This window comes from Dasypus novemcinctus, chromosome 4 (genome assembly GCF_030445035.2).
Source record: "Dasypus novemcinctus isolate mDasNov1 chromosome 4, mDasNov1.1.hap2, whole genome shotgun sequence".
Taxonomy (NCBI): Eukaryota; Metazoa; Chordata; class Mammalia; order Cingulata; family Dasypodidae; genus Dasypus; species Dasypus novemcinctus.
Window position 1 is genome coordinate 73,004,293 of NC_080676.1, and position 27,945 is coordinate 73,032,237.

At 38.1% G+C, this 27,945-nt stretch overlaps 1 protein-coding gene across 2 annotated transcripts in view; it reads left to right on the forward strand.

Annotated features, from left to right (window-relative positions):
• Window positions 1-27,945, forward strand: part of UBXN7 (UBX domain protein 7) — an 87,392-nt gene that overhangs the window by 5,590 nt on the left and 53,857 nt on the right. Inside the window, exons 2-4 of one of the 2 annotated variants that reach the window (XM_023590988.3) lie at window positions 19,981-20,094; window positions 21,910-22,057; window positions 25,037-25,104. In XM_023590988.3, the coding sequence (XP_023446756.1) occupies window positions 21,936-22,057; window positions 25,037-25,104 (190 nt within the window). In that variant the 5' untranslated portion in view covers window positions 19,981-20,094; window positions 21,910-21,935. The remainder of the gene's footprint in view (window positions 1-19,980; window positions 20,095-21,909; window positions 22,058-25,036; window positions 25,105-27,945) is intronic. The other variant, XM_004465865.4, reaches the window with a different exon arrangement.

Here is a 27,945-nt window from a genome sequence, read left to right on the forward strand (position 1 = left end):
TAAATACCCTTTATAAAAACTAACCAATTTCTGGTATTTTGCCTCAGCACCCCTTTGGCTGACTAATACAGAATTTCATACCAAGGAGTGAGGAAGTGCTTTTGTAATTACCGAAATGCTGGAATAGTTTTATAAATGGGTAAGGGGTGTTTTTTGGAGGAATTGTGAGATGCTTGATAGAAAAGGACTAGATCACTTTGAAGAAACTGTTGTTAGCAATATGGATGCTAAAGAGAATTTTTATGATGTCTTAGAAGTAAATGATAAAACTATTATTGGAGACTAGAGGAAAGGCGATCTGTGTTTTAAAGTTGCAGAGAACTTAGCAAGATTAACTCCTGGTGTTTAATGGAAGGTAGAATTTGAAAATGGCAAGCCTGGGCATTTAGCTGAAGACATTTCCAAAGTAAACCTGGAGAATACAGCTTATAGCAAAATGCTAGACAAGAGAGATATGCTGAGGACTGAACTGTCAGGCACAAAGAAAACAGGCACTGATTCTGAAAATTCCAAATCTCTGGAAATCAAGCTCCCAGATGAAAGTGTCCCATTGGAGGACTTAACTAAACTTTGAACCTGTAAGTCAGGATTGAAGATGCAGTTGTGTCAGAAAGGCTTGTGGAAAGCTTACTGTCTGATGACTTGTACCCCTGCTTCCTGAATGCTAAACCAGCAGACTTTTTGAGAGAGCTGTATGGACAAAACCACTGTCAGCCTGGAGTAAAAGGGGCATGGAAAAGACAGACTGAAAGGGAAATGAGGGAAGCAGACTTGGCCCAATGGATAGGGCATCTGCCTACCACAAGGGAGGTCCACGGTTCAAACCCCGGGCCTCCTTGACCTGTGTGGAGCTGGCCCATGCGCAGTGCTAATGCTCACAGGGAGTGCCCTGCCATGCAGGGGTGTTCCCTGCGTAGGGGAGCCCCATACGCAAGGAGTGCGCCCCGTAAGGAGAGCTGCCCAGTGCGAAAGAAAGTGCAGCCTGCCCAAGAATGGCACCGCACATATGGAGAGCTGACACAGCAAGATGACGCAACAAAAGGAAACACAGATTCCTGGTGCCGCTGATAAGGATGGAAGCTGTCACAGAAGAACACACAGCGAATGGACACAGCAGACAGCTCGGGGTGTGCTGGGGGGTGAGGAAGAGGGGAAAGAAATAAAAAAATAAATCTTAAAAAAAAAAGAAAGAAAGGGAAACGAATTCAAGAGGAAAACCATGGAAGTTGAGATCTGGAATTAAGACATCACCTTGGGCCAAGAGAGGAACCCCACCCCTGTGTACAGAGAGGGTGAGTTTGCACCAGCAGTTGAAGAGGGTGGATGTTCCCACCTGGTGTTTGAGGAGGGTTTTGCCACCCCAGGGTACAGAGAGGGTGGAACACATTCCCCAAGGATTATGGTGGTTAAGGTTAGCACCCCACAGGTCTGAGAGGGGTGGACCTGTCCCCTGTAGATTAGGGAAGACTAGGTGGTCAACTTGTTGCTCTGAGAGGGTTGAGCCTGCATGCCAAAGGTTAGGGAAGGCCTGGTGGTCAACTCGTTGGGTCTGAGTGGGTTGAGCCTCTATGCCAGAGGTTAGGGGGAATGTTGTCTCGTATCACTGTACTAGGGGGGGTTAAGACTCTAACCCAAAGATTGGGTAAGGTGTGGCAATCACCCCAACACTCTTGGAGGGTGAGGTCTGGAGCTTGGTGGACACCCAGGTGCTTGATGAGGGTGGAACCAAGAAAATGGCCATTGGGCAAGCCTGTGGAAAGGATGGGTTCCTATAAGGCACCAAGGAGAAGAAGCTATCATTTTAAGAATGATTCTCAGACTGAAATCGAATGGAAGATGCCCTGCAGGTTTACTGAACTATTGAGGACCCATGACTCATGTTTCCCTCCCAGTTTCTCCTTATTGTAATTAAAATGTTTATCCTTTGTCTGTACATTTGTGTATTGGAAACAGGTGAATTGTTTTGTAAGTTTCAGAGGTCTATAGCAGACCAGACTTTGCCCCAAGACAAACTATTTCTTTAAAATGATTGTGATATGATTTAGTATTTGCATTCTTACTAATTTAAGGTTTTTTAAAAAATATTGTACTGTCTTTTTGGAATTCAGAGGATGGAGTATAGCAGCTTGATATGGTTATGAATTTCAAAAATAGATGTTGGATTATGTATGTAATCTGTTCTGTACCTGGGATGATTGAGTTATGATGAGGGCTTTGATTGGGCCATGTCATTAGGGTGTTGAGTCCCTGTCCCTTGGTGGGTGGGGACTCACAGATAAAAGAAAGGTACAGCAAAGGACAGAGTTGAGGGTTCTTAATGTTGGAGTTTTGGTGTTGGAGTTTGATGCTAAAGTCTTAAGCTGGAGGCCTGGGAAAAGAGACAGAGCAGTTCCCCTGATAGTCTACAGCTAACCCTGTGGAGAAAACAGGAGCTGAGCACAGAGGAACCCAGGAAGCCTGAATCCTTGCAGATGTCGGCAGCCATCTTGCTTCAACACGTGAAAATAGACTTTCGTAAGGAAAGTAACTTATACTTTATGGCCTGATATCTGTAAGCTCCTACCCCAAATAAATACTCTTTATAAAAACCAACCAGTGTCTGGTACTTTGCATCAGCAGCCCTTTGGCTGACTAATACAGTATCCATTTTGGTTTTAACTTGCATCTCCGTAATTGCTATTGATACTGGGTATTTTTTCATATGACAATTTTCCATCTGTAAATCTTCTTACAAGGCCTGGCTTTTCATTATTAGGTTCAATAGACATAAATTACCCTTTAAAATTGCTATAAAAGTTCCTGAATGCTTTAACTGTCATTTCTATTTTTATTTTGTCATGGACCAGTAATATATAGCTGATTTGAAGACTACAGTTGAGGTAGCACTGGCATAGGTAATAGCAGAACAGGAACTATAAGAACACTGGTGTTTTTACTCTCAGACATTTTCTACCATGTCATTACTTCCTCCACTGTAGTTCTTTTTGTTGATCCAACAAATATTTACTTGTTAATCCATCCCCTGCCTTACTCATTTTGTGCCCTTTGTGCTTAGTAAATTTAGTTTTCTGTGTGTAAAATTTTAAAAATGTTTTCTATTGTTGAATGCTTAAAAACTTCAGGATGGTTGACTGAGGAGGTTAAAATTTCACCTTATTTCTCTCACCCATCACCTACTCTCATTTCCTCTGACTTACTTTGATGTCATTCCTAGGGAATATGTGGAACCAGAAAGTAACCCTTGTGTCCCTGCATTTCTATGCTCCTGCCCTTTGGGACAGAAGGGGTCTCTAGGGGAATTTTGTTTGTAATCTCTGACTGTTTGGTTCCTTGATGGTAGTGAAGAAACTATCCTTTTGGCATTGAAAGTACTGTAGAAAATTAACATCAGGGACTGTTAAAGTTTGGAATAACTTCTTTATAGCTAAGGTGGAGATATGGATTGCATTACAGATTTTTGAGCAGTTTCCTTTCTCAGGTGTTTAATGGAGAGAAGGTACGAACAAGGCAACGGCAGCAAGGAAATGGCCACTTACGAATTGTGTGCCATGAACTAGATTAAGTTATGTCCTTTGGCACCATTAGCAGGCTTAAAACAGGTGGAAGGAAGACATTATAAGGGATAAAGAAAGAAAAAGGGTGCATATGGTAAGAAACAGTAAAATGGGATGCATACCAGAGTTTGGATTATGGTTTAGGTTAGGATATCCTGCTGCTACCCATATTTTGGAACCTCAAAATAAGGCCATTTTTTAAGTCTTCAAACTTGTTTCATTAGCATTTTTTAAAAGATAAGCTCTTTATTATATAAGATAGAAGTCCAGATTCTTTACAGCTGACCTATCAATAATTATTACCTCTGATTATATTTAGGTAAAACTTGTAATTTGACTACATGTTTATCACTGTTCCTTTCCCTTTGTATTAGTCATCCAAAGGGGTGCTGATGCAAAATACTAGAAATTGGTTAATTTTTTATAAAGGGTATTTATTTGGGGCAGGAACTTACGGATACCAGGTCATAAAACATAAGTTACTTCCCTCACGAAAGCCTGTTTTCACGTGTTGGAGCAAGATGGCTGCTGACGTCTGCGAGGGTTCAAGCTTTTCTCTGGGTTCAGTGTTGCTTTCTTCCTGGGACTTGCTTCTGCATCCTTTGCTTACTTCCCGGAACTCCAGTTTAAGGCTTCAGCACCAAACTCCAACATCAAAAACCCTCAACTCTGTCCTTAGCTGTGTCTTTTATCTGCGTACCCTAATGACATGGCCCAATCAAAGCCCTAATCATAACTTAATCATGCTCAGGTACAGACCAGATTACAAACATAATCCAATATCTATTTTTGGAATTCATAACCATATCAAATTGCTACAACCTTAAATCATAAAAGTCCTCCTTTTCCCCTTCCCTCTCTGTTAACTTTCACTTCTTTATGTTCCTCAATGGAAGTATTGCTTGCATTTTGAGTAGGACAGTTTTTCGTTAATGTAGGACTTTTCCATTCATTGTAGAAAGTTTAGCACTTACGCTATTTTCTTGTGACTATTGTAAGAAATTACCAGAAATTGTGTAGCTTAAAGCAATGCAGTGCATTTTCTCACAGTTCTGGAGGCCAGAAGCCTGAAAATCAGTATCACTGGGCCTAAATCAGTGTATTGGCAGAGCTGCATTCCCTCCACAGGGTTTAAACGACAATCTGTTCCTTGTTTCTTTGAGCTTCTGGCATTCCTTGGCTTCTGGCTGGCCAATACTCAAGGCCAGCATCTTTAAATTTTACTTTCGTTGGTCTTCCTAACCCCTTCTCTTCTGTGTGTCTGTGGTAAAATCTCCCTCTACTGCCTTTTTATTATAATACCTGTGATTGCATTTAGGGCCACCCAGATATCCAGAGATATATAGCATAATCTCCCTATCTCAAGATCCTTAATTTAATCATCTGCAAAGATCCTTTTGTGCATGTGTGTGTGTGTAGGCATATAAGGTAATATGCACAGGTTCCAGGAATTAAGACGTGGGTATCTTTTGGAGGCCATTTTTCAGCCTACCACAACATGCCTGACTTATATCCACTAAGTGTCAGTAGTGTCTTTCAATCTCCAGTCAAGAAACACCAGAAATAGTCGCTCACTTTATATTAGATTAGTGCAAAAGGTATTGCGGTTTTGGACCGTGAATTTTAAATCATTATAACTAGGCTCAGGCACATCTTTATTAATCAAAATAGGGCCGTTACAATCAACACATTTTTGCCAGTGAGAAACAAGTTTGTTCCTGTAGTGTAAAACTCCGTGCTTCGGGATTCGACAAACTCCTGGAAAGCATTTTCTGCATCCTGCTGATTGTTGAAGCATTTTCCTTGCAGAAAGTTGTTGAGATGCCTGAAGAAGTGGTAGTCGATTGGCGAGAGATCAAGTGAATATAGTGGATGAGGCAAAATTTGTTGTCCAATTTGTTCAACTTTTGGAGCATTGGTTGTGTGACAGTGCGGTTGGGAGTTACCATGGAGAAGCATTGGGCCCTTTCTGTTGACCAGTCCTAGCTGCAGGCATTGAAGTTTTTGGTGCATCCCATTGATTTGCTGAGCATGCTTCTCAGATGTAATGGTTTCACCCAGATTCAGAAAGCCGTAGTGGATCAGACTAGAAGCAGACCACCAAACAGTGACCATGACCATTTTTTCATGCAAGATTGGCTTTGGGAAGTGCTTTAGAGCTTCTTCTCAGTCCGGTCACTGAGCTGGTTGTCGCATAAAATCCACTTTGTGTCACATCACAGTCTGATCAAGAAATGGTTCGTTGTTGTTGTGTAGAATAAGAAAAGACAACACTTAAAAACAATTGTTTTGATTTTCGGTCAGCTCATGAGTCACCCGCTTACCAAGCTTTTTCAGTTTTCCAATTTGCTTCAAATGCTGCATGACCGTAGAATGGTTGATGTTGAATTCTTTGGCCACTTCCCGTATAGTTTAAGAGGATCAGCTTCGATAATTGCTCTCAATTGGTGGTTGTCAACTTCGATGACCGGCCACTATGCTCATCTTCAAGGCTCTCATCTCCTTTGCAAAACTCCTGAACCACCACTACACTGTACATTGGTTAGCAGCTCCTGGGTAAAATGCGTTGTTGATGTTGCAAGTTGTCTCCACTGCTTTATGACCCATTTTTAACTCAAGAAAATCACTAGAATTTGCTTTTTGCCTAACATCATTTCCTTAGTCTAAAATAAATATAAAATAAACAGCAAGTAATAAGTCTTTAGCAAAAAAACAAAAAGTGAGAAATGTACATTAAAATGATGTATAACATAACCACATTTATTTAAGAATGTATGCCAGTATCAGTGGCAAATTTCAGCAATGCAAAACCGCAATTACTTTTGCACAGACCTAATAAATGCTCCTAATACTTTCTGGCATTAAGAGTCACTGAGGGAAGCGGACTTGGCCCAGTGCTTAGGGCATCTGTCTACCACATGGGAGGTCTACAGTTCAAACCCAGGGCCTCCTTGACTTGTGTGCAGCCGACCCATGCACAGTGCTGATGCACAGTGCTGATGCACGCAAGGAGTGCCGTGCCATGCAGGGGTGTCCCCCGCGTAGGGGATCCCCACGCGCAAGGAGTGCGCCCCGTAAGGAGAGCCGCCCAGTGTGAAAGAAAGTGCAGCCTGCCCAGGAATGATGCTGCACACACGGAGAGCTGACACAAGATGACGCAACAAAAAGAGACACAGATTCCCATGCCGCTGACAAGAGAAGCGGACAAAGAAAGAACACGCAGCAAATAGAGACAGAGAACAGACAACTGGGGCGGCGGCGGGGGGGAGGAAGGGGTGGATAAATAAAAAAAATCTTTTAAAAAAATTGAGAAAAAAGAGCCACTGAAACTTTTAATTATCTTCTTTTTTTTTTTAAGATTTATTTTTTTTATTTATTTCTCTCCCCTTCTCCCCCCTTCCCCCTGCCCCAGTTGTCTGTTCTCTGTGTCTATTTGCTGCATCTTCTTTGTCCACTTCTGTTGTCAGCCGTACGGGAATCTGTGGTTCTTTATGTTGTGCCATCTTGTGTCAGCCCTCCGTGTGTGCAGTGCCATTCCTGGACAGGCTGCACTTTCTTTTGTGCTAGGTGGCTCTCCTTACAGAGCACACTCCTTGCACGTGGGACTCCCCAGCGCAGGGACACCCTTGCATGGCAGGGCACTCCTTGCGCACATCAGCACTGTGCGTGGGCTAGCTCCACACAGGTCAAGGAGGCCCGGGGTTTGAAATGCGGACCTCCCATGTGGTAGCTGGACACCCTAACCACTGGGCCAAGTCCGCTTCCCTTAATTATCTTCTGTTTCTAAAATGATACTCAAGGTGATAACACCAAGAATGACTGATTAAACAAGCACAGGTGGATCAGGTATTTTAGCTTTATTTAAGAAAGTGAAAGGTGTATTTTCCTTCTTGGGCCCCTCTCTCACACTGCTTTCTAAAGTCTTGTCAGCATTTAGCATGTGCTTCCTTTTTAAAAATCTTTGTTTAGTGGCATTCTCTTGCAGATCACTGTTCTGACAAGTTCCAGTGATAGTCATCCTGTCATGTTGTCACCAGAGATATGAAAGGGTTGCTTTAGGGATATATTGCCTTCAGCTTAGAGTTTTCCATTAAATGGTAAAGCAAGGATTAATGATAGGGCTTTCCCCATCCTCCCTCTAATCCTTGGCCTTGAGTGTTGGTTTCCCCAACCCAAAATACCACAATTATTTCCTTGATTTATTCTTTTTGTCTTAAAGTGTTTTCCTGTTGCATCCATTTTAATGAATTCTGTTTTCATCTTTAGTTCCATAGATCTGTGGATCTTGGAAATTTTGAAATAACAGCCCACCTATAATTTAGTCAGGTTTTCTACTGCCTCTGCATCAGCTCTTGATACATCTCAGTCACTGGAATGCTGCTTAGTTATTACATATTTCTTTGGAGCAGATCCCTTTTATGTGTTATTTTATTCTTTATCTATAATATTAACTTTTTTTCTATTGTAATAGTTTTTTACTTTCTTCATTGTATTCCTTTTTTTAAAAAAATGAGTGCTTACCATGAGTGAAACACATGTTCATAGCATTAAATAAGTAAGGGAAAGAAAACTGTGAAATGTTTTCCTCTGTTTGCTATCTGACAAATTGTAGTTTTCCATAAGCTATATATAAATATTCACACTTCATGCTTCCAGTATTTTTCATACATCACTGATGTTTAGCTTGAGTACCATGTAACTTGTGGTGATCTTTGTTATTTAACTATTTTCCAAAAATGTGCCTTGTTCTTTAATGTGAATTTTCTTAATCTACACAGAAAATACTGAAGTTGGTATTATCTCATTTTATTGTTGTAAAAAGTGAGACCTACAGAAATTAAGTGGCTTGCTGAAATTCACACAACTATTGAATACAGAACTAAGATTCAAATCCAATTTTATCTGAGTAGCATCCTAAGCTCCTAATGTCTGTATCATGCTCCCCAACCTGCGTATGACCTGAAGGAAACATTACGAATCTGAATCTTCATTGGTTATTAGTGATAGGACCAGCCAGAGGGAAAATATTGATACATTTGTTTCAGCTACTTGGTGATCCTGTCACCGGGTACCCTGTGTCTATTTGGTGCCCTAAGATAGCCCCATGTGTCAGTTAATGTGATTCTTTCTTACCTTTCCCCCTTGGATACTACGAAGGCACTTGGGACACTACAGCTACTTAACATCTCTTCTTTTCTACTAAATAATGCCTTATTCTCTATATGTTACTAGGTTTTGGGAGGAAGCAATATGATTGAATTCATTCACATTGTGAAATAATACTGCCTTAACTCTTTCAATAAATAACTATATTTTTAACTGGATGTTTATCCAATTAATCTCTTAATTGGTAGCATTTTATGCAGTATAATAAAGTGGAAAAAAATGTAGGCAGTTAGGAATAGACTTTGGGATAGACTTTATTGTTAATAGGCCAGCTTATCTGATCATTGGCTAGATCAGGATTGCTGGGGAATGGATGTGGCCAAAAGAGTTGAGCGCCTGCTTCCACAGGGGAAATCCCGGTTTTGGTCCCCGGTGCCTCCTAAAAACAAAAATGACAAGCAAACAAAAAAACCAACTCAGGGGAGCCAATATGGCTCAGTGGTTGAGTCCTGGCTTCCCACATTTAGGGTCCCAAATTCAATCCCTAACCCCTGTACCTCAAAAACAAAAACAAAAACAACTCCTGGTTTTCTTAGTATTTTCATATTACTTCATTTTATTTATTTATTTATTTATTTTTAAAAGAGGTACTGGGGATTAAACCCGTTACCTCGTGCGTAGGAAGCAGCCATTCAACCACTGAGCTACACTGGCTCCTCTTTATTTTACTTCAGAAACCACAAATTCTCTAAGTGGTTCCTGTGGCAGTAACATTCGAATTCTGTTAATTGGAGCATGGTGGAAAGGGTGACAACAACTATTTGTATGCATTGGTTACTTTTTGGTTAAATTTCCTTTTGAATAAATTTCAAAATGAGTGCAAGCAGTCAGCAGTGGTTACTATTATAGCAGAAGTGAATTTCACTCCACCATCAGCATGTTCTCTGTGCCTTTTATATAGTGCTTTAGGGCATTGTGAGCTAGAGAAACAGGAGCCAAAGTAGTAGTGTAAGTTCAGCTACTTAATTGTCTGAAAAGAAAAAGGTTTGATAGGTGCCTTGAGAAGCAAGTTTTAGGGTTCATTAAGAGGCAGAAGTGAAGTAATAATTAGTTCCTGCTTCTTTCTGCTAGAACAAGCAACCAGAGTAGTCTGCTTTTAGGAACATTTTAACCTTCACAGTCACAAACTGCTGTGTAGATAAGTATATTAAAATGGCAGAATACAATAGACACTGAAGTTCTAGATCAGCATTTTTTGAAAGTATAGTAATACAACGCTATGTAATTGGACATAATATAGAAATATTAGGAAAGCTCAGAATGGTGGCACGAGATGCTTCAGAGGTCTGTCTGTCTGCCTCCCCCATGCTTGGAACAGCTAGTAAGAACTGGCAGAAACATTTCTTGAGTCTCCAGAAAACATGATTGCGGTAACAGGGCAAGTGCCAAATTTTAAAAAAAGGCCACTTAAAAGTGTAGGAGTTTGTGGTCTCCTGACTGGCCCCTTCTTCCTCCTCTCACCAGCTCATACTCCCAGTGATTCCATTTCTGGAGGAAACAGATTTATCCTTGGGCACGTACTGTGAGCATGAATGTTTGGCCCAGTCTCTCTGGTGGCCTTGTAATCAGTCCCTGGGCTTGTCTTGTGTGTTCGAGGCAGCTCATAGAACTCTCCTACAGAACATTGTGGGAAGAGCAGGTAAGTAATGACTGCCTGGGGCAAGGGATTGCTGACTGTAGGACATACAATATAGTACTTGAGACCCTGAGGAAACTTTCCTAGGGAAGAGGGCCACATGGCAGAAAGATTATGGAGGTCCTTACACTTCAGCCTGGAGCTAGTCTCTACATTTATTGTATAAATAAGCCCAACAGAAGAGCACTACCACAAGGTCAGTCTGCTAAGACTGGGGAAGGTGTTCCTGTGTGGGGGGGGGGAGGTGCGGGGTCAGCTCTTGGCCTTCAAGGAAAGCTCTGTCATAATACTAGCTGGATTTTACCTTAAGGAACAGATGCCTCAGAGTCTAAATCCCAGCAATAACGCATTAAAATATCAAAATTTCCAGGATTCAACAGAACATTAGAAAATATATAAACAAACGTGGCCCAGGCAAAGGAGATTAAACCATGAGAAACCATTAATGAGGACCATCAATGAGTAAAAAAAGTCCTAAAGATATTAAAAAACCTAAAGGAAAACATGAACAAAGAATTAAAGGAAATCAGAAAAATGATAGATGACTATAAAGAGATTATCAATAGAGAGATGGAAGTTATGAAAAGGAACCAAACAGCTGAAGACTACAGTAACAAAAATTAGAAATTCCCTAGAGTAGATGAACAGCAGATTGGAGCTGCAAAAGAATGAATTGGTGAATTTGAAGATAAGATCATTGAAATCATCAAGTCTAAGAAACAGAAAGAAAAAAGAATGAAGAATATAGAACCTGAGGAACCTGTGGAGCACCATTAAGTAGACCTTTGTACACATTGTAGAAGTTACAGAAGGGGAAAAAAGAAAGGGACAGAGAGAATATTCAAAGAAATAATGGCTGAAGACTCCCCAAATTTAGTGAAAGACATGAATATACACACCCAGGACACTCATTGAGCTCCGAACAGGATAAATCCATAGACTCATGCTGTGGCGTATTATAATCAGACCATTGAATGCTAAAAGATAAAAAATTCTGAAAGCCATGAGAGAGAAACAATATGTCAAATACAAGGGAGCTTCAATAAGATTAAGTGCCGATTTATCATTAGAAACCATGGAGACAATAAGGCAATAGGAAGACATATTTAAAGTGTTAAAAGCAAAAAAAAAAAACCACCAAGAATTCTGTATCCAATGAAACAGTGTTTCAAATATGGGGGAGAGATTAAGACATTCCCAGATAAACAAAAACTGAGGGACTTCATCACCACTAGATAGTCTCTATAACATGTTAAAGGAAGTTCTGCAGGTTGAAAGGAAAGGGTAATAGACAATAGATCCAAGCTGAATGAAGAGGTAAAGATTTCTGGTAAGGGTAACAACATGGGTAAATGTAAATGCCAATACTATTTTTGTTTTGTCATTCCACTTTTTTTTTAGGAGGTACCAAGGATTGAATCCAGGACCTCGTACATGGGAAGCAGGTGCTCAACCACTGAACATCATCTACTCCCCAATGAGAGTTGGTTTTTTTCATTTGTTTTTAGGCAGTACTGAGGATTGAACCCAGGACCTTGTATGTGGGAAGCAGATGCTCAACCACTTGAGCTATACCCGCTCCCCTATCACTCCACTTTTTACTTCCTACAGGATCTAGAAGGCAAATGCATAAAATATAATGATAAATAATTGGTTTTGTATTCATAATGTATAAACATGTAACTTGTGACAAGAACTGTATAAAGGTGGGGGGCAGAGGGGCATAGGAACATAGCTTGTGTATATTGTTGAAGTTCAGTTGGTATCCAAGCAAATGAGTTTATTATAGATTTAAGATGTTAAATGTAAACCCTATGGTAGCTACAAAGAAAATATAGGAGAATATGTAAGCTCAATGAGACAGAAATTAAGAGTACAGGTAGCCAGGGGTGGGGAGCAGGAGCAGGGAAAATGGGGAGTCAATGCATAAATGGCATAGGGTTTCTGTTTGGGCAGATGGGAAAGTTTTAGTAATAGAAGGTGGTGAGGGTACTATTGTGAATGTGATTCATCCCACTGAATGGTGTGCCTTGAATGGTTAAAAAGGAAAAGTTTATGTTGTATATACAGACCCACCACTGAAAAGAAAAGAAAACAAAGAGACAATGACAGGAACCAGATGTGGCTCGAGCGATTGAGCTCCCGCCTACCACATGGGAGGTCCTGGATCCAGCTCCCGGTGCCTCCTAAAGAAGACCAGCAAGGCAGTGAGCTGGCGCGATGGGCAAGTGCAGTGAGCTGATGCAACGAGATGGCGCAACAAAGACACAGAGGAAAGACAAAAGCAGGGAGCTGAGGTGGCTCAAGCAATTGAGCACTTCCCTCCTACATTGTAGGTCCCAGGATTGGTTCCTGGTGCCTCATAAAGAGTAGACAAACAGACAGAGCAGGCAGCAAGTGCAAACAAGGAGGGGGGGATAAATTTTAAAAAAGAGAGAGACAATGACAAATGTAATACATGATCCTGGGTGGGATTTAAAAGGGGAGGAGTAAAGGCTCCAATGGAAATTGGAAAATAGTCTGTAAGTTTTGTATCATTGTTAAATTTCTTGAACTTGATAATTGTGCTCAAGGTATTTACATTTAGTGAATACCCTTGTTCTTAGGAAGTGTATATGGCAATATTAAGTGTTCAAGGAGCATGTATATAGTCTACCTGCAAGTGTTCAGAAAATGGATTTATAGGTAGATGGATTAATAGAATGATGTGGCAAAATGTTGAAATTGGTGGATCTGGGAATGATGGGGATAAGGGTGCATTGGCGTTCTCTGTATGGGGTTTGTGTTATTTTTGTAACTGTCCTGTATGTTTGAAAGTATTCCAAGAAAAAGGCTTAAAGAAACATGTTAGTAAAGTACTAAAACAGAAACTCAGGCTTTTATCAGTAAGAAAATAGAAACCCAAGAGTCTTTGAAACTGTTCATAAAATTTCTGCCGTTTTCCCCCATGAGTTTGTTTTTAATTACCTAACATAAGGTTGTCTATTGGGACATAGGAACTCTCTGCCATCCCTGAAAGAGAGTTGCATTGTTGTTTGTCTTTGTTTGTTTGTGATTTCTTTTTGTTTTATGTTTTTGTTTCTTGTTTTCCTTGTTTAGTTAGTTTTTTGGTTGTTGTTTTTTTTTTTTCATTTTTTTAAAGGTTTCATTTTTTTTTTTTTAAGTGTGTTTTCTCATGGTGAGAATATGAATTTGTACATCCTAGAACTTCAAAACTTTTGGTTCAGCTTGACTGAGAGCTTTGGGAGAGATTACTGGAATGAGAAAGTTGAGAAATGGGCCAGTTAAGTGACTTTTCAAAGCTAGAACAGCTAGCAGAGACAAGGTTAGAGATTAAGACCCCATGGAACACAAACCAAAATAAGAAAGTTAAATAAATAAATAACAAAGTAAAATACAAATACTACGTATATGTTTCTATAGTTCCTTCAGAATAGGAGGGAGGGGAAGGTTCAGGACTTAACAGAAAGGAATGTATTTGATATGTTGTCAAGAAAAATGAGGGGATTGATTTGACTGATACTGGTTTATCCATGCCATGCAAAGCCATGATATTACAAAGTATCACCAAGGTATAAAGGTGAGATGAGAATAGAGGGATAGAAAATTGGAGGGGTAACTAAGGGCCAGATCTTGAGTGCAGCTCAAGAGAGATTAAAACCATCTCCAGCCAGGTATGCAAAACTGAAACAGGGGAGACAAAATTCATTTTGTAGTGGAGAAGGATTTTTAAAGGGGAAATTCACCAAGAACAGTGTTCACGTAGGACATTGTTGAGGGCTTGAACCAAGACAATAGCAGTGGATACAGACGAGAATAGATAGGAGTGGTTTTTTGTTGTTGTTTTTTTTTGAGATGTATGTATTTATTCCCTGCCCTTCGTTGTTTTGCTCTCGCTGTCTACTCTCTGTCCATTTGTTGTGATCTCTGTGTCTGCTCATCTTCTCTTTAGGAGGCACCAAGAACTGAACCTGGATCCTCCATGTGAGAGAGAGGTACTCAATCACTTGAGCCACCTCAGCTCCCTGCTGTGTCTTCCATTGTCTGTCTTCTTTGTGTCTCCTTGTTGTGTCATCTCACTGTGTCAGCTTGCTATGCCTGCCTGTCGTGCCAGCTCGCTGTCTTGCTCGTCTTCTCCAGGAGGCACAGGGAAGTGAACCCAGGACCACCTCCCATGTGGTAGGCAGGAACTCAGTCACTTGAGCCACATCCACTTCCCTAGGAATGGTATTAATTGATCGGATGTTTGCAGTTGAAGAGGAGAAAAAAGACTGGGGATATTTCTCATATTTGAATAATGTTTGCAGCCCTTTTAAAGGGAAAAAACCTCCCTGGTCCTATGTAATTTAAATTACCATACACCTCAAGTAAAAGGCAATTTCCAAAAAAAGTTTTTGGCTTACATAAATATGTGATTTGTAGAGATGTAAGTTAAGTGGTGAGATACTTTATAATGTGATATTTTACTAATTTAACATTCAATCAGAACAGTAATACTTTTTTCCACTCCTATTTCATGAAATAATTTTTATCAGTTTTTACACTTTGTCAGATATCTGGCAAAGCTGTAACTACACTGAGTCATCTAAAAGTTTTCACTGCTCTTTACAGTATTTGAAATATAGCATTTTAAAAATACTTGTATGTGATGCTGTTGGTGTAAATTTTACCTCAAGTTCACTTGTCCCAGTACCCATTTGTTCTTAATGATTGCCACAGTGTAACTATATTCCTTTTAAAATTACATTTAGAAGATAAATAATACATGCTTATAGTACAAAATTTAAAAGATACAGAAAGATTGCCAGTTGCTTTGGCTGAGGCCTGACCCCTGACCATGGTGTACTAGCTAGTAAGCTATAGTACTGTGAAATAGCTCTACATCAGTTTATTAGACATTTATTACATGCAAGCAAACATGATTGTAGATTCTGGGGATACTAAGGCAAGCAAACCAATCTCTGCTTCAAGAAGCTTCTGTGGGGAGCAGATATGGCTCCCAAGTTCGGTCCCAAAGTGCCTCCTAAAAACAAAAACAAAACAACAAACAAACATCCCAACTCAGGGGAGCTGATGTGGCTCAGTGGTTGAGTGCTGGCTTTCCCACATATAAGGTCCTGATCCAATCCCCAGCCCGAGTACTTAAAAAAACAACAGGGAAATGGACTTGGCCCAGTGGTTAGGGCGTCCGTCTACCACATGGAAGGTCTGCGGTTCAAACCCCGGGCCTCCTTGACCCGTGTGGAGCTGGCCCATGTGCAGTGCTGATGCGCGCAAGGAGTGCCGCGCCACGCAGGGGTGTCCCTCACGTAGGGGAGCCCCACGCGCAAGGAGAGCCGCCCAGCGCGAAAGAAAGTGCAGCCTGCCCAGGAATGGTGCCGCCCACACTTCCCGAGCTGCTGAGGACAACAGAAGCGGACAAAGAAACAAGATGCAGCAAATAGACACTGAGAACAGACAACTGCGAGGGGGGGGGGGGGGCGGGGGGATTAAATAAATAAATAAAAATCTTAAAAAAAAAAATACAACAACAACAAAATTTCTGCTCTTTTGGGGGAAGCCAGAAAAGTACACTAACATTTATTGCTTAGTATTAAGTGCTAGGACGGAGATATCCATAGATACAACAGAAGAGTATCAGAGGAATGGGAGTAGGGAGTTGGTTTAGGGAATGTTTTAGCATACAAATGGACAAAATAACATTTAGGGTGATTCTTTAAAGTATGAGTATGCATGCAGTAGATGAATACGGAGATGTGGAAGATAAGGGCATTTCAGTCATGGATTCATTACAGTTAGAGTGCATTGTGTGGGATGAAGAAGAGGAGAGACAGACAGAAGCTAAGCCTGATTATAAACAACTTTCTAGATCATGAGGACTTTGGAATTTATACTGTATGTGTCAGAGAGCCATTAAAGAGTTTTAAACGGGGAGTGATGTAATCAGACTTGCTTTTAGAAAATGTACCCTTAGCAACAAGTTGGAAGATAAAATGATAATCAGTTAGGAATCTATTGTAATAAAAAGTGTTAAGCACTTTCAAAGCCTACAGCTACAGGTAGAGAAAAGAAAACAAATGAAAGATATTAAGAGTAGAGTTAGCCAGTCTGTTTTTGGCAGTAGAGCTGAACTAGAGAGAGCGTTAGATATCCCTCCTCTTAGGAAAACATGCTGAATAAATATGTTTGTGTTTTTTTTTTTTTTAAAGTAAGGAATATACAAGAGGCCTAAAATGAAACAGAAGTTAGCTAGCTTTAAAGCGTGCCTTTACCCTGGGGAAATCTGCCCAACTTGGATCCCGGATGGCTTTGAACCTCCTTTTGATAGCCTCAGGGCACAGTTAACAAAGCCTGGTCTTAAGGAGAAGAGTTTGAAAGGAGACTCCTCCCTTTCATGAAGCTGTGATTTTCATTTTTCAGGTTTGGCAATACGTGGGGGTTGAGGGGATATGATAGCTTCACTTGTAATTTTAACAGGAGTCCTCATAGAGTAACATTTTCCATGTGATCTTGGAAAACTTCAAGTAAGAATATATTTAAAGTGGCCCCTCTTTGATAGTACCCCTAGGTGCCTTACAGAATCTATCAAATCATATCCTCTTAGGAGGAATGTATGTTCAACAGAGTCTTCGAAGAAAATTTATAGATGATATTTTTAAGGCACATGATAGAACAGTTTAAAAAAAGTCACAGCACTAACAGAAACCATGGCACAATAAACAGGAGCCGACAGAGACAAGAGACAATGACTCAGTACCTTGCTTAGCCAATCGAAATGATTTAGATCTACTGCGCTCTGGTTCCTTGCAATCTGTAAATGTAATATTCTTTGTCCCCTTTCAAGGATAAACTTGAAAATATATACACAGTTTCTCAGCTTCTAACTTGGCTCAACTAATTGCAGTACAAAACAAAAAACACTTGAAACTTTCCAGCTATTTTGAGGGCTACCTCATATTCAGAGTCAAACAAGTAGAAGTTGAAACAATACTTGTGTCTTTAAGAACAAAGGCAAGAGGGTCAAGGGGAGGGGAATTGTAAAGTCACTTAAGAAACATCTCTCTCCATCTCTGAGTTACATATTTGCTTAAGCTCCTTTAATGTCAGCTCTCTTAATGCTCATTTTTAATCTCATTGAATTTCCATTTTTATTTATTAAATGCATTTGTGTTTACATATATATTTTGAGAGCCTCATGTCTATACTTCAGACTGCCTTCATTTGGGTTGAAGACTAATTATGAAACTTGAAGTGTTTATTAACCTCATAAATGCTACAGTTACTTCAAAAAAGGTACTCTGTTTATGACTCATTTACTTCGATAAATCACATTTTAATCTAGGTGTTAACAAGCATAAAGGTGTAAATATGCAAACATTTATGAAGTCAAAGCATATTTGCTCATATTCCTGTTACCAAAACCAATCTTTTTTGAAAAAATGGAATATGAATATGTAGATTATCTCACTTATATAGACCCAGGAGTTACTAAGATAAAGCCTGGACCTTTGACCAAAATATTTATCTCCCTAAAGGTGACTCATCACAGTCAAGCCCTGTAGTTATACAGAGAAAGCTCAAGGCCACAGAAGTAAGGCTGTAGGAACATCTTCGGATAATGGATGTTAGCCACATTTCAGTCATTACATGTTCTGCATCCTAAAATTCCTAGTACCTAGAAATCATTAGCACATGGTAGATACTATATAGATTTGTGAATGAATGGTGTTGTGAAAAATGAGTATAATCCCCTTTTGTCCACATTGCAAACAATAAAGTTCCTTGATAGTCACTGTTTATAAGCACTTAGACAAATCCTTATCATTATGTATAATTACTCGTTTTATCATGCCATCAAGATAAAATACATTGTGTAGAGCATAAATTCAAATCAAAGGCAATCACTAGATCCTTAATCCTTAATGCTAAATTAGCCAGTTATTTATAAGAAACTAGTAGAAGGATATGTGTTTTTTGTTGTTGTTATTTACCAAATACAGTTATTCCATCTAACTTCCAAAAGGACTGGGCATCTGTGACACCAGGCCACATGTGACCCAATTACACATAACAGTTAATACATCTGTTAGAGGGGAGAAAAAGCTAAAGCAAAAATTAGTTTTAAGGACAGTGTTATTTTTAATAGCACTCATTTATTCTCTGATACAAGAAAATTTATTATAGCACATTTCCACTAGACTCTGGAAAATAGAAGAATTAGAATAAAATAAAATCTCTTTAAAAATACTTTGGGGAAGCGAACTTGGCCCAATGGCTAGGGCGTCTGCCTACCACGTGGGAGGTCCGTGGTTCAAACCCCGGGCCTCCTTGACTCGTGTGGAGCTGGCGTGCCTTGCAGGGATGTCCCAGTGTTGGGGAGCCCCACGTGCAGGGAGTGTGTCCCATAAGGAGAGCTGCCCAAAAGAAAGTGCAGCATGCCCAAGAATGGCGCCACAGACATGGAGAGCTGACACAGCAGGTTGACGCAACAACAACAAAAAAACCCAGATTCCAGGTGCCGCTGATAAGGATAGAAGCAGTCACAGAAGAACACACAGCGAATGGACACAGAGAGCAGACAACGGCGGGGGGAAGAGAAATAAAAAAATAAAATCTTTAAAAAAGAAAAATTTGTTGTGGGAAGCAGTTGGGCTCCTTTCTACCATATGTGAGGTCCAGGGTTTGATTCCTGGGGCCTCCTGGTGAAGGCAGGCTGACCTGCACAGGAAGCTGGTGCAGCAAGATGACATAAAAAAAGAGACACAGAGGAGAGACAATAAGAGACACAGCAGACCAGGGAGCTGAGGTGACTCAAGAGATTAAGCACATCTCTCCCGCTCTGGAAGGTTCCAGGATTGGTTCCCAGTACTGCTTACAGAGAAGACAAACAGACACAGAAGAACACACAATGAATAACACAGAGAGCAGACAACGGGGAGGGGGGATAAATAAATCTTATGAATATAAATATATTTTTTGTTGTATTTTCACCAATAACAGAATACAATTTTTATCTATCTTTAACTTATCTCGATTCCAAGGAGACCATATAATGATTGAGAACATGGACTCTAGAACCAGGCTGCCTGAATTAAATTTCTGGCTTCAGCTTGCTAACTATTAACAAGAGAAAGTAATTAAAGCCTCACAATGCTTACCTGTAATGTTAAAATTTTATTAGTATTTACCACATAAGGCTGTTGTAAAGATGAAATTAATTAAGTCTTTATATGACAGTTTGAAGTTTTTTAGAATGTCAGAAAAGATCATGTTCTTAAATTCATTCCTGTGGATGTGGGGCCCTTTGATTGCATTAAGTGATCTTTTGATTAGATCACATGATTAGGATGATTTAGGGCCTTTGAACTGTGTCAGTGATTATGACCCAGGGTGGGGTTTTGTATAAACTGAGACTGGAAGCAGAAACCCGCAGAAAAAGACAGCTGCCATTTTACCCTGCTGTGTGAGAGAGGACTAGAGAAGACTTGAGAGATCCTGGAGGTTGAGGCTGTGTATGCTCTAGTTAGCAGAGCACAGAGGTATGGAAAGAGGCCCCCAGAGGCCAGAATCATGGAGTAGCTCAAAGCTGAAGAGAAGCCCTGTGATGTGCTTGATCGCCCACAGCTGAGCTCTGAGAGAAAGCAACCTGGAGGAGACTGCAGAGATTCAGATGGGGAGCTGCCATTTTTACCTTGCCACATGGCAGGAGCTCAGGATCCAACCAGCTGCTGACCTATGGTGAGAACGCTTCTCTGATGATGCCTTGATCTGGACATTTTTGTAACCTCATAACTAAGGTTTTACCCCAAATAAATTTCCCATTATAATAGCCAAAACATTAAAAAAGAGACATTGACTCAGAAATTGCAGAAAGATTATCTTTTGTCTTAATTACAGTTCATTTGATTAATATGTTGAAGAAATGAAAGGACTGAAATATGATTATGAAGTGTCTCTGAACATGATAGAAGTGGATTAGGAAAAAATCCCAAAGCAAAACTTATAGTTACAAATACGTAACTGAAGTTAAAAGCTCAGTTAATAGGTTAAAAACAAAACAGATTAGCCACAGTTAAAGAGAGGATTGTGAACTGGAAGATAGCTCTGAAAAAATTACCCAAAATGCAGCAGAGAGAGATAGAGACAATATACATGAAAGAAAAGTTGAAACATAAAGGACATAGTGAAAAGCTCTAACATACATCCCAGAGGGAATTAAGTGTGAATGAAGGATTGAGACAATGTGTCAAAGAGAAACGACTGAGAATTTTTCAAAATTGAAATCAATACCCAGGTGCAGGAGGAAATCCACTGGTTCCCAAGGAGGATAAATAAAATCAGCCCTGGCAAAATAGAGTGAAACTGTAGGAGACCAAAGACAGAGGTCTTAAAAACAGCCAGAGAGAAATAAGATTGCTATAAAAAAATTTTTTTTAGTCTTCTCACTGATTTCCTTGTAGCAACAATAGAAGCCAGAAGACATTGGAATGTTTAATGTACTGAAAGACAATAGCTGTCAGGTTTGAAATGGGATATCCAATAAAATTTCTTTGGGGAGTGACAGATGTTTTCTTACAAAAACTTAGAAGAGCATTTACCACTGAAGGAAATTCTAAAAGACATGATCTGATAGAAGAAAATCATCCCATATGGAAAGTCAGATGTTTTTATACGGCCAGAAAAGATTCTATCAAATAGATAGTACAATTTACAGTCTCCAATTTTTTGGATATCTGTTCTACTTTTTCGGTATTAACTAAAGTTAATGCAGGTTGTGTATGTGGAAACATGTTTGTGCATATAATATTTTATGTAGGTTTATTTTTTAAAACTATTTCAACTTCAAAAAGTAAAATAGTAGACAAAAGGCAGTTTAAAAATTATGGAAACATTACATTAAAAAATACTGTCCAGGCACATTTTTCTTATTTAATGCTAATTTCTTTTGAATAGAGGCTGAAATTACTGGTAGGTTAAAAAGGAATGCATTTTTTATGTTTCTTGATATGTACTACAGTTATTTTCTTAAAAGGGCCTTGCTAATTTACATTGCTTTTTGCAGGCTGTGTTGACTTGCCTTTATTTACAAATGAAAGTCTGTGATAGGACCAGTTTAAAATAATGAAAATTGACGTTTCATACCAATTTTGACATTGTTGTGTCTTAGACAAAAATATCTCATCTTACATCTCTTCAATTGATAGTGAAAAATGCTGCCTTTTTAACAAAGAGATACAGAAATGTTAAGAGATACTTTCTAGAATGTAATTTTTAAAATCTTTTCTCTTAGTTTATTAAATATATGCTCGGGTTTTTTCAAGAAATGACAAAGAAATGCTTTAATTTTTGTTTCATTATGAAGGAAGAATTGTTTTAATGCTGCTGCTTTTCTTACCTAGCTCTGCATTTCACAGTTTAAAAGTAAACTAATAGTAAATAGCATTCTAAAAGGGAAAAATATTATTCATTTACTTGGTAATTTTATATTAATATGAGCTGATTGTAAGAAGATATATTCCTTTTTTTCCTTCTTCTATCTTTCTGTTATTTCAGGTGCAAGTGAAAGTGTAGGGAAACATATGCTTGAAGCCTGCAACAATAATCTGGAGATGGCAGTCACTATGTTTTTGGATGGCGGAGGAATCGCTGAAGAACCCAGTACCAGTTCAGCAAGTGTATCTACTGTCAGACCGCATTCTGAGTATGAATTTATTATTTATTGTTAGAAGGTCCCCCTTGTCTAAATTGAGCAATTGTATTTTTATCAAAGTTAGGTTAATTCTCTGGTTTTGAAAAAATTAAAGGTCAGAAGTATCCAAAAAAGAATCAAGTAGAAATTTTTGTACTTAAATACTTTAAATTTTTTGAGCACAGTCACATCAACTTATTGATCCTCAACAGAGTGCAATGGGATGGCATTATAGCCCACATTTTACAGATGAGGAAGCAGAGACATAGCCTTTTTCCCAAGCTACACAGCAAGTAAGTAGCAGGTATGGAAGTGAAGTCCAATGAATCTCAGATTTCCCAATTCCCTATTATCCTACATTCTTCCCAGGAAAATTTTGCGTTGCCATGAATAGTTTTTGAAAAAAATTCTAGTCCTTTTATACCTTAAATTGTCACATGTAGTTAATCATTAGAAGTGCTTTCAGCATATGGAACTGTTAAATATAGTGAATAGTAATAAATGGTGAACAGATTTGGTGCATAGCCCTTTACATTTGTTACCAACCTGAGTTTGAAATAAATACCTGTAAGGTAAAATTCCAGCAATTTTTGGAAAAAATAGGTGAACCTTGTTCAAGGGAAAACCATTGATATGAAATACTGAACAAGAAGGAATCCTCTTAAATAAGAATAGACAAAAGATCTGAATTTTATTTTTATTCATTTAGAGATTAGTTTAAAAAGTCAAATCATGCATAGGACTTAATTCCCTCTTTTGCTGATTCTAAGGTAATGTTTCCAGATGAAGTGTTATGTTTTTAGATCATTATTAATATTGTACAAAGTTTTTCCTGTTAATGTTGGCCAAGTATTTAAAATGGAATCTCCTATTCTCCCCCAACACAGTTTAAATTTTTAATGGAAATCAATGAGTAAATATGATTTAATATAGAGAAACTTGAAAAACATATTCACAGTTGATTTGGGGGAGCATATCTTCTTCACTGTTTTCTTAGTTGTGTTTAAAAATACCTTTGGTAAGTTAATGGCTTTTCCTACTGAATTACATTAAATTTGACTTAGTTTGTATTGCTGTGTGATTCACGTTTGACGATAGTGGCTTCTAATTCCTAAACTATAATTTTCACTCTTTACAGTTGATTTCTTCTGTTCCATTCTTTCATTCTGCTACTTAGCGAATGATCTTGGAACATATATAATCAGATGTGTGCAATCAAGTCTTTGTGTATAGGGCTTGCTACTTAATCTGTCTCTCAAATTGATGTATTTCATCAGATTAAAGTTTGTTATTTTGAGTAATTGAATTGTCTTGGATTTATTTAGGTAGAAGATGATATCTTTAAAATTTTTAGTTTTCTAAAGAGAGAATTATTTCTTTTTATGAAAGAGGATTAACAGAGTTTCCTTTTACAAGTGTGTTATGTCTCCATCAGATTGAAGTTCTGTATTTGAGCACTGACTTATGTCCACTATGAAAAAGTACTTAACATGATTTTGAAATATACTTTATCCTTCATTCATTTGGTGTATTGTAGATTTCTTTGTCTCATTAATTGTTCTTTGATGGATGGCATGTTAGTGATTGTTAACAAATGAAGTGATTGTTAACAAATGAAATTATACCTTATTTGAGAAAGTAGGCATTTCAGGTGTTAGGTATCAAAACCAGCGTTTTAAGCTATTTATTAAAATTAGAAGCACCTGAATGAAAACCATTAGGCCTAACTTAAATTAACATTTATTTTATTTTATTTTTTAATGATATTAATTTTTTTAATTGATTTTGTAAAAATATTACATTAAAAAAATATGACGTCCCATTCGACCCCACCACCCCCACCGCACCCCTCCCCCCCCAGCAACACTCACTCCCATCATCATGACACATCCATTGCATTTGGTAAGTACATCTCTGGGTATCTCTGCACCTCATGGTCATTGGTCCACATCATGGCCCACACTCTCCCCATTCCATCCAGTGAGCCCTGGGAGGATTAACAATGTCCGGTGATTGCCCCTGAAGCACCATCCAGGGCAACTCCAAGTCCCAAAGGCGCCTCCACATCTCATCTCTTCCTGCCATTCCCCATACCCATCAGCCACCATGTCCACTTTTCCCACTCCAATGCCACCTTTTCTCTGAGGTCCTTGGATTGGTTGTGTCCTTGCACCTCTATGTCAAGAGGAGGCTCAGATTCCACATGTTTATTATAAGCAGGAAGATAAATTTTTAAGTTAAAATTACTTGCTGTGAACATTAATAAGCAGAGTTTAATATCGTAGATAAAAACGATACCATAATTGAATAGATTTCTAAAGAACCGTAACCATTTTTATAGTATATCTAAATGAATATTTTTCACTTGAAGAAATGGAATATTAATAAATCCTCTGGAGGTAAACTTTGGAAAGTGTATAGGCTTTCAAAAGATGAGTGATTATGTTTTCTCTTCTCTGTGCATTAGAGTTTATTTAATTAATAATCCAAGGTAAAACCTGTGTTAGCCTCCTTCACAAGTAACACAAACTTCAATGCTTATTTAAGCTTATTTAATATATCCATGTACTTTGTTTAAATATTAATTGATGTATTAGTAATATAACATTGATTTTCTTAAGCCTACATTTTTCTGTTCACTTTAGCCTGACCCCATCCCCACTTTTTTTTTTTTTTTTGGTAAATTCCCTCCTTTTTTTTTTGTCTGAAAGAATTTAGGGTAGGGAACTTGAGAAGGAAAGGAAAATATTTTTTATTTTTCTGTCCTTTTTTTAATAAAATATTTGATCTATCTATGGCAGGTATTTTATTCCAGTTGATCTCTGTAAGGAACCTATCTGAAAATCATTTATAATGACACTGTGGTTCTTAAAAGTCACTAAGTTTGTTATTAATTGTACTTATTAACTTTAATGCATTCACAAATAATTCATAGAGAACAGATAGCAGAAACATTTTTCATTTTGATGTTTTCCCACTTTTTTTAAACAGAGAAGAAGTTCGGGCTCCAATTCCTCAAAAGCAGGAAATATTGGTAGAACCAGAACCCTTGTTTGGTGGTAAGTTCACCTTTTTTTCATTTTGCTTTATTTGACTACTTGTCACTAGGATTTTAATTAAACAATGAAAAGATGTGAAGGGATCCTTACTTCTAGAACAAAATCAGTTCTTAACTTGTATTTTTTATATTCCCCTCAGGAAAATTTCATAGTTAGTTGTGTTTTTTGTTTTTTAAACAAATCAATTTTATTGATACATATTAATAAGGCATAAAATTAATCCAAAGTATACAAACTATTTGGTATAATCACATAGTTGTACATTGATCACTTCAGTCATCATTAGAGCATTTTCATTATTTCAATATAGTAAACAAAAAGCCAGAAAAACAAACAAGAAATTTCTTCACCTCTTGATGTCTCTCTGTTTCTCCTACTGTACAAAGCTGCTGTTTCTGGCTAGTCTTGTACAATTATTTATTTATTTACGAAGCAGTTTTATTGAGATATAGTCACTTACCATACAATCTGTCTAAAGTGTATAATCAATGGCTTTTAGTATAATCACAATGCTATGCATTCATCATCACAAATTTCAGAACAATTTAATTACTCCAAAAAGAAAAACCACACCCTTTAGCATGTCTTCCCTAGCCCTACATAACCACTCATCAAATTTCATTATAAATTGATTTATATTTACATTTATATAAATGGAATCATACAGTATGATTCTTCACGTCACTGCTCTCAGTTCTTCTGGGTATATAGCCAGTAGTGGTGTTGCAGAGTCACGTAGCAAATCTATATTCAACTACTTTAGGAACTGCCAAACAGTCCTCCACAGTGGCTGTACCATTCTACATTCCCATCAACAGTGAATAAGTGTTTCTCTCTCTCCACATCCTCTCCAATACTAGTAGTTCTCTCTTTTTTTAATAATGGCCATTCTGATACGTGTGAAATGATATCTCGTTGTAGTTTTGATTTGCTTTTCCCTAATCATTAGTGATGCCGAACATTTTTTCATTTGTTTTTGGGATATGTATCTCATTGGACAAATGCCTGTTAAGTCTTTTGCCCATTTTTTAATTGGGTCGTTTGTCTTACTGTGGAGTTGTAGCATTTCTTTATATATTCTTGGATATGTGATTTTCAAATATGTTCTACTATTGAGTCAGCTGTCTTTTCACCCTTTTGGCAAAGTCCTGTGAGGTGGAAAAGTGTTTAATTTTTAGGCAGTCCCATTGATCTATTTTTTTCTTGTGAGTGCTTTGGATATAAGGTATAAGGTCCAAGAAACCACCACCTACTACAAGATCTTGAAGATGTTTCCTTACATTTTCTTCTAGTAGTTTTGTGGTCCTGGCTTTTATCTTTAGGTCTTTGATCCATTTTGAGTTGGTTCTTATATAGAGTGAGATAGAGGTCCTTTTTCATTCTTTTGGTTATAGATACCCAGTTGTCCCAGCACCATTTGTTGAAGAGACTGTTTTGTCCCATTAACATGGACTTGGTAGGGTTTTCAAAAACTAGTTGATCGTAGAGGTGAGAGTTTACTTATAGACTCTCAATTCTATTCCCCTGATCGGTGTGTCTGTCATTATTTCAGTACTGTGCTATTTTGACCACAGTAGCTTTGTAATATGTTTTAAGGTCAGAAGTGAAATTCCTCCCATGTTGCTCTTCTTTTTTAGAATGCTTTTGGCTATTTGGGTGCACTTCCGTTTCCAAATGAATTTGGTAATTACTTTTCTATTTCTGTAAAGCAGGCTATTAGAATTGTGATTTGCATTGCATTGCATCTATAGATGAGTTTGGTAGGATTGACAGCCTCCCAGTATTTAGTCTTCAATCCATGAACATGGAATGCCTTTCAATTTTTTAACGTATTTATTTCTTTTAGCATTGTTTTGTAGTTTTCTGCATGTAGGTCCTGTATGTCTTTGATTAAATTGACTCCTAGGTATTTGAGTCTTTTTGTTGCTATTGTAAATGGAATTTTTTCTCTAATTTCCTCCTCAGATTGTTCAGTACTAGTGTACAAAAACATTACTGATTTTAGTATTGATCTTGTATCCTGCCACTTGAGCTCATTTATTAACTCAAGTAACTTTGTTGTAAACATTCAGAATTTTCTTAATATAGGATCATGTCATCTGCAAATAGTGAGAGTTTTACTTCTTTTGCTGTTTGATCCCTTTAATTTTTTTTTCTCTCATCTAATTGCTCTAGTTAGATCTTCTAGTACTATATTGTTCCTGATCTTAGAGGGAAAGCTTTCAACCTTTCCCCATTGAGAATGATGTTGGCTGTGGGTTTTTCATTTATGTTTTTTATTGTATTGAGGAATTTTCCTTCTATTCCTGTCTTTGAAGTGTTTTATCAAGAAAGTTTGCAGGATTTTGTCAAATGCCCTTTCTGTGTTGATTGAGATGATCACGTGGTTTTTTTCCTTCAGTTTTTTAATGTGTATTACATTGATTGATTTTCTTATGTTGAAACAGCCTTGCATGCCAAAAATAAATCCCACTTGGTTGTGATGTGTAAGTCTTTTGATATGCTGTTGGATTCTATTTGCCAGCATTTTTTTTTTTTTCTGAGAATTTTTACGTCTATGTTCATTAGAGAGATTTGTCTGTAATTTTCTCGTGTCTTTATCTGGCTTTGGTATTAGGGTGATGTTGACTTAATTAAATGTGATGGGTAATTTTCCCTCTTCTTCAATGATCTGGAAGAATTTAAACAGTATTGGTGTTAATTATTTTTACAATCCTTGGTTGAATTCACCTGTGAAGCCATCTGGTCCTGGACTTTTTTTTGTTGGGAGATTTTTGATGACTGATTCTTTAAATGTGATTTGTTTGTTGAGTCTTGTATTTCTTGTAGAGGCAATGTCCA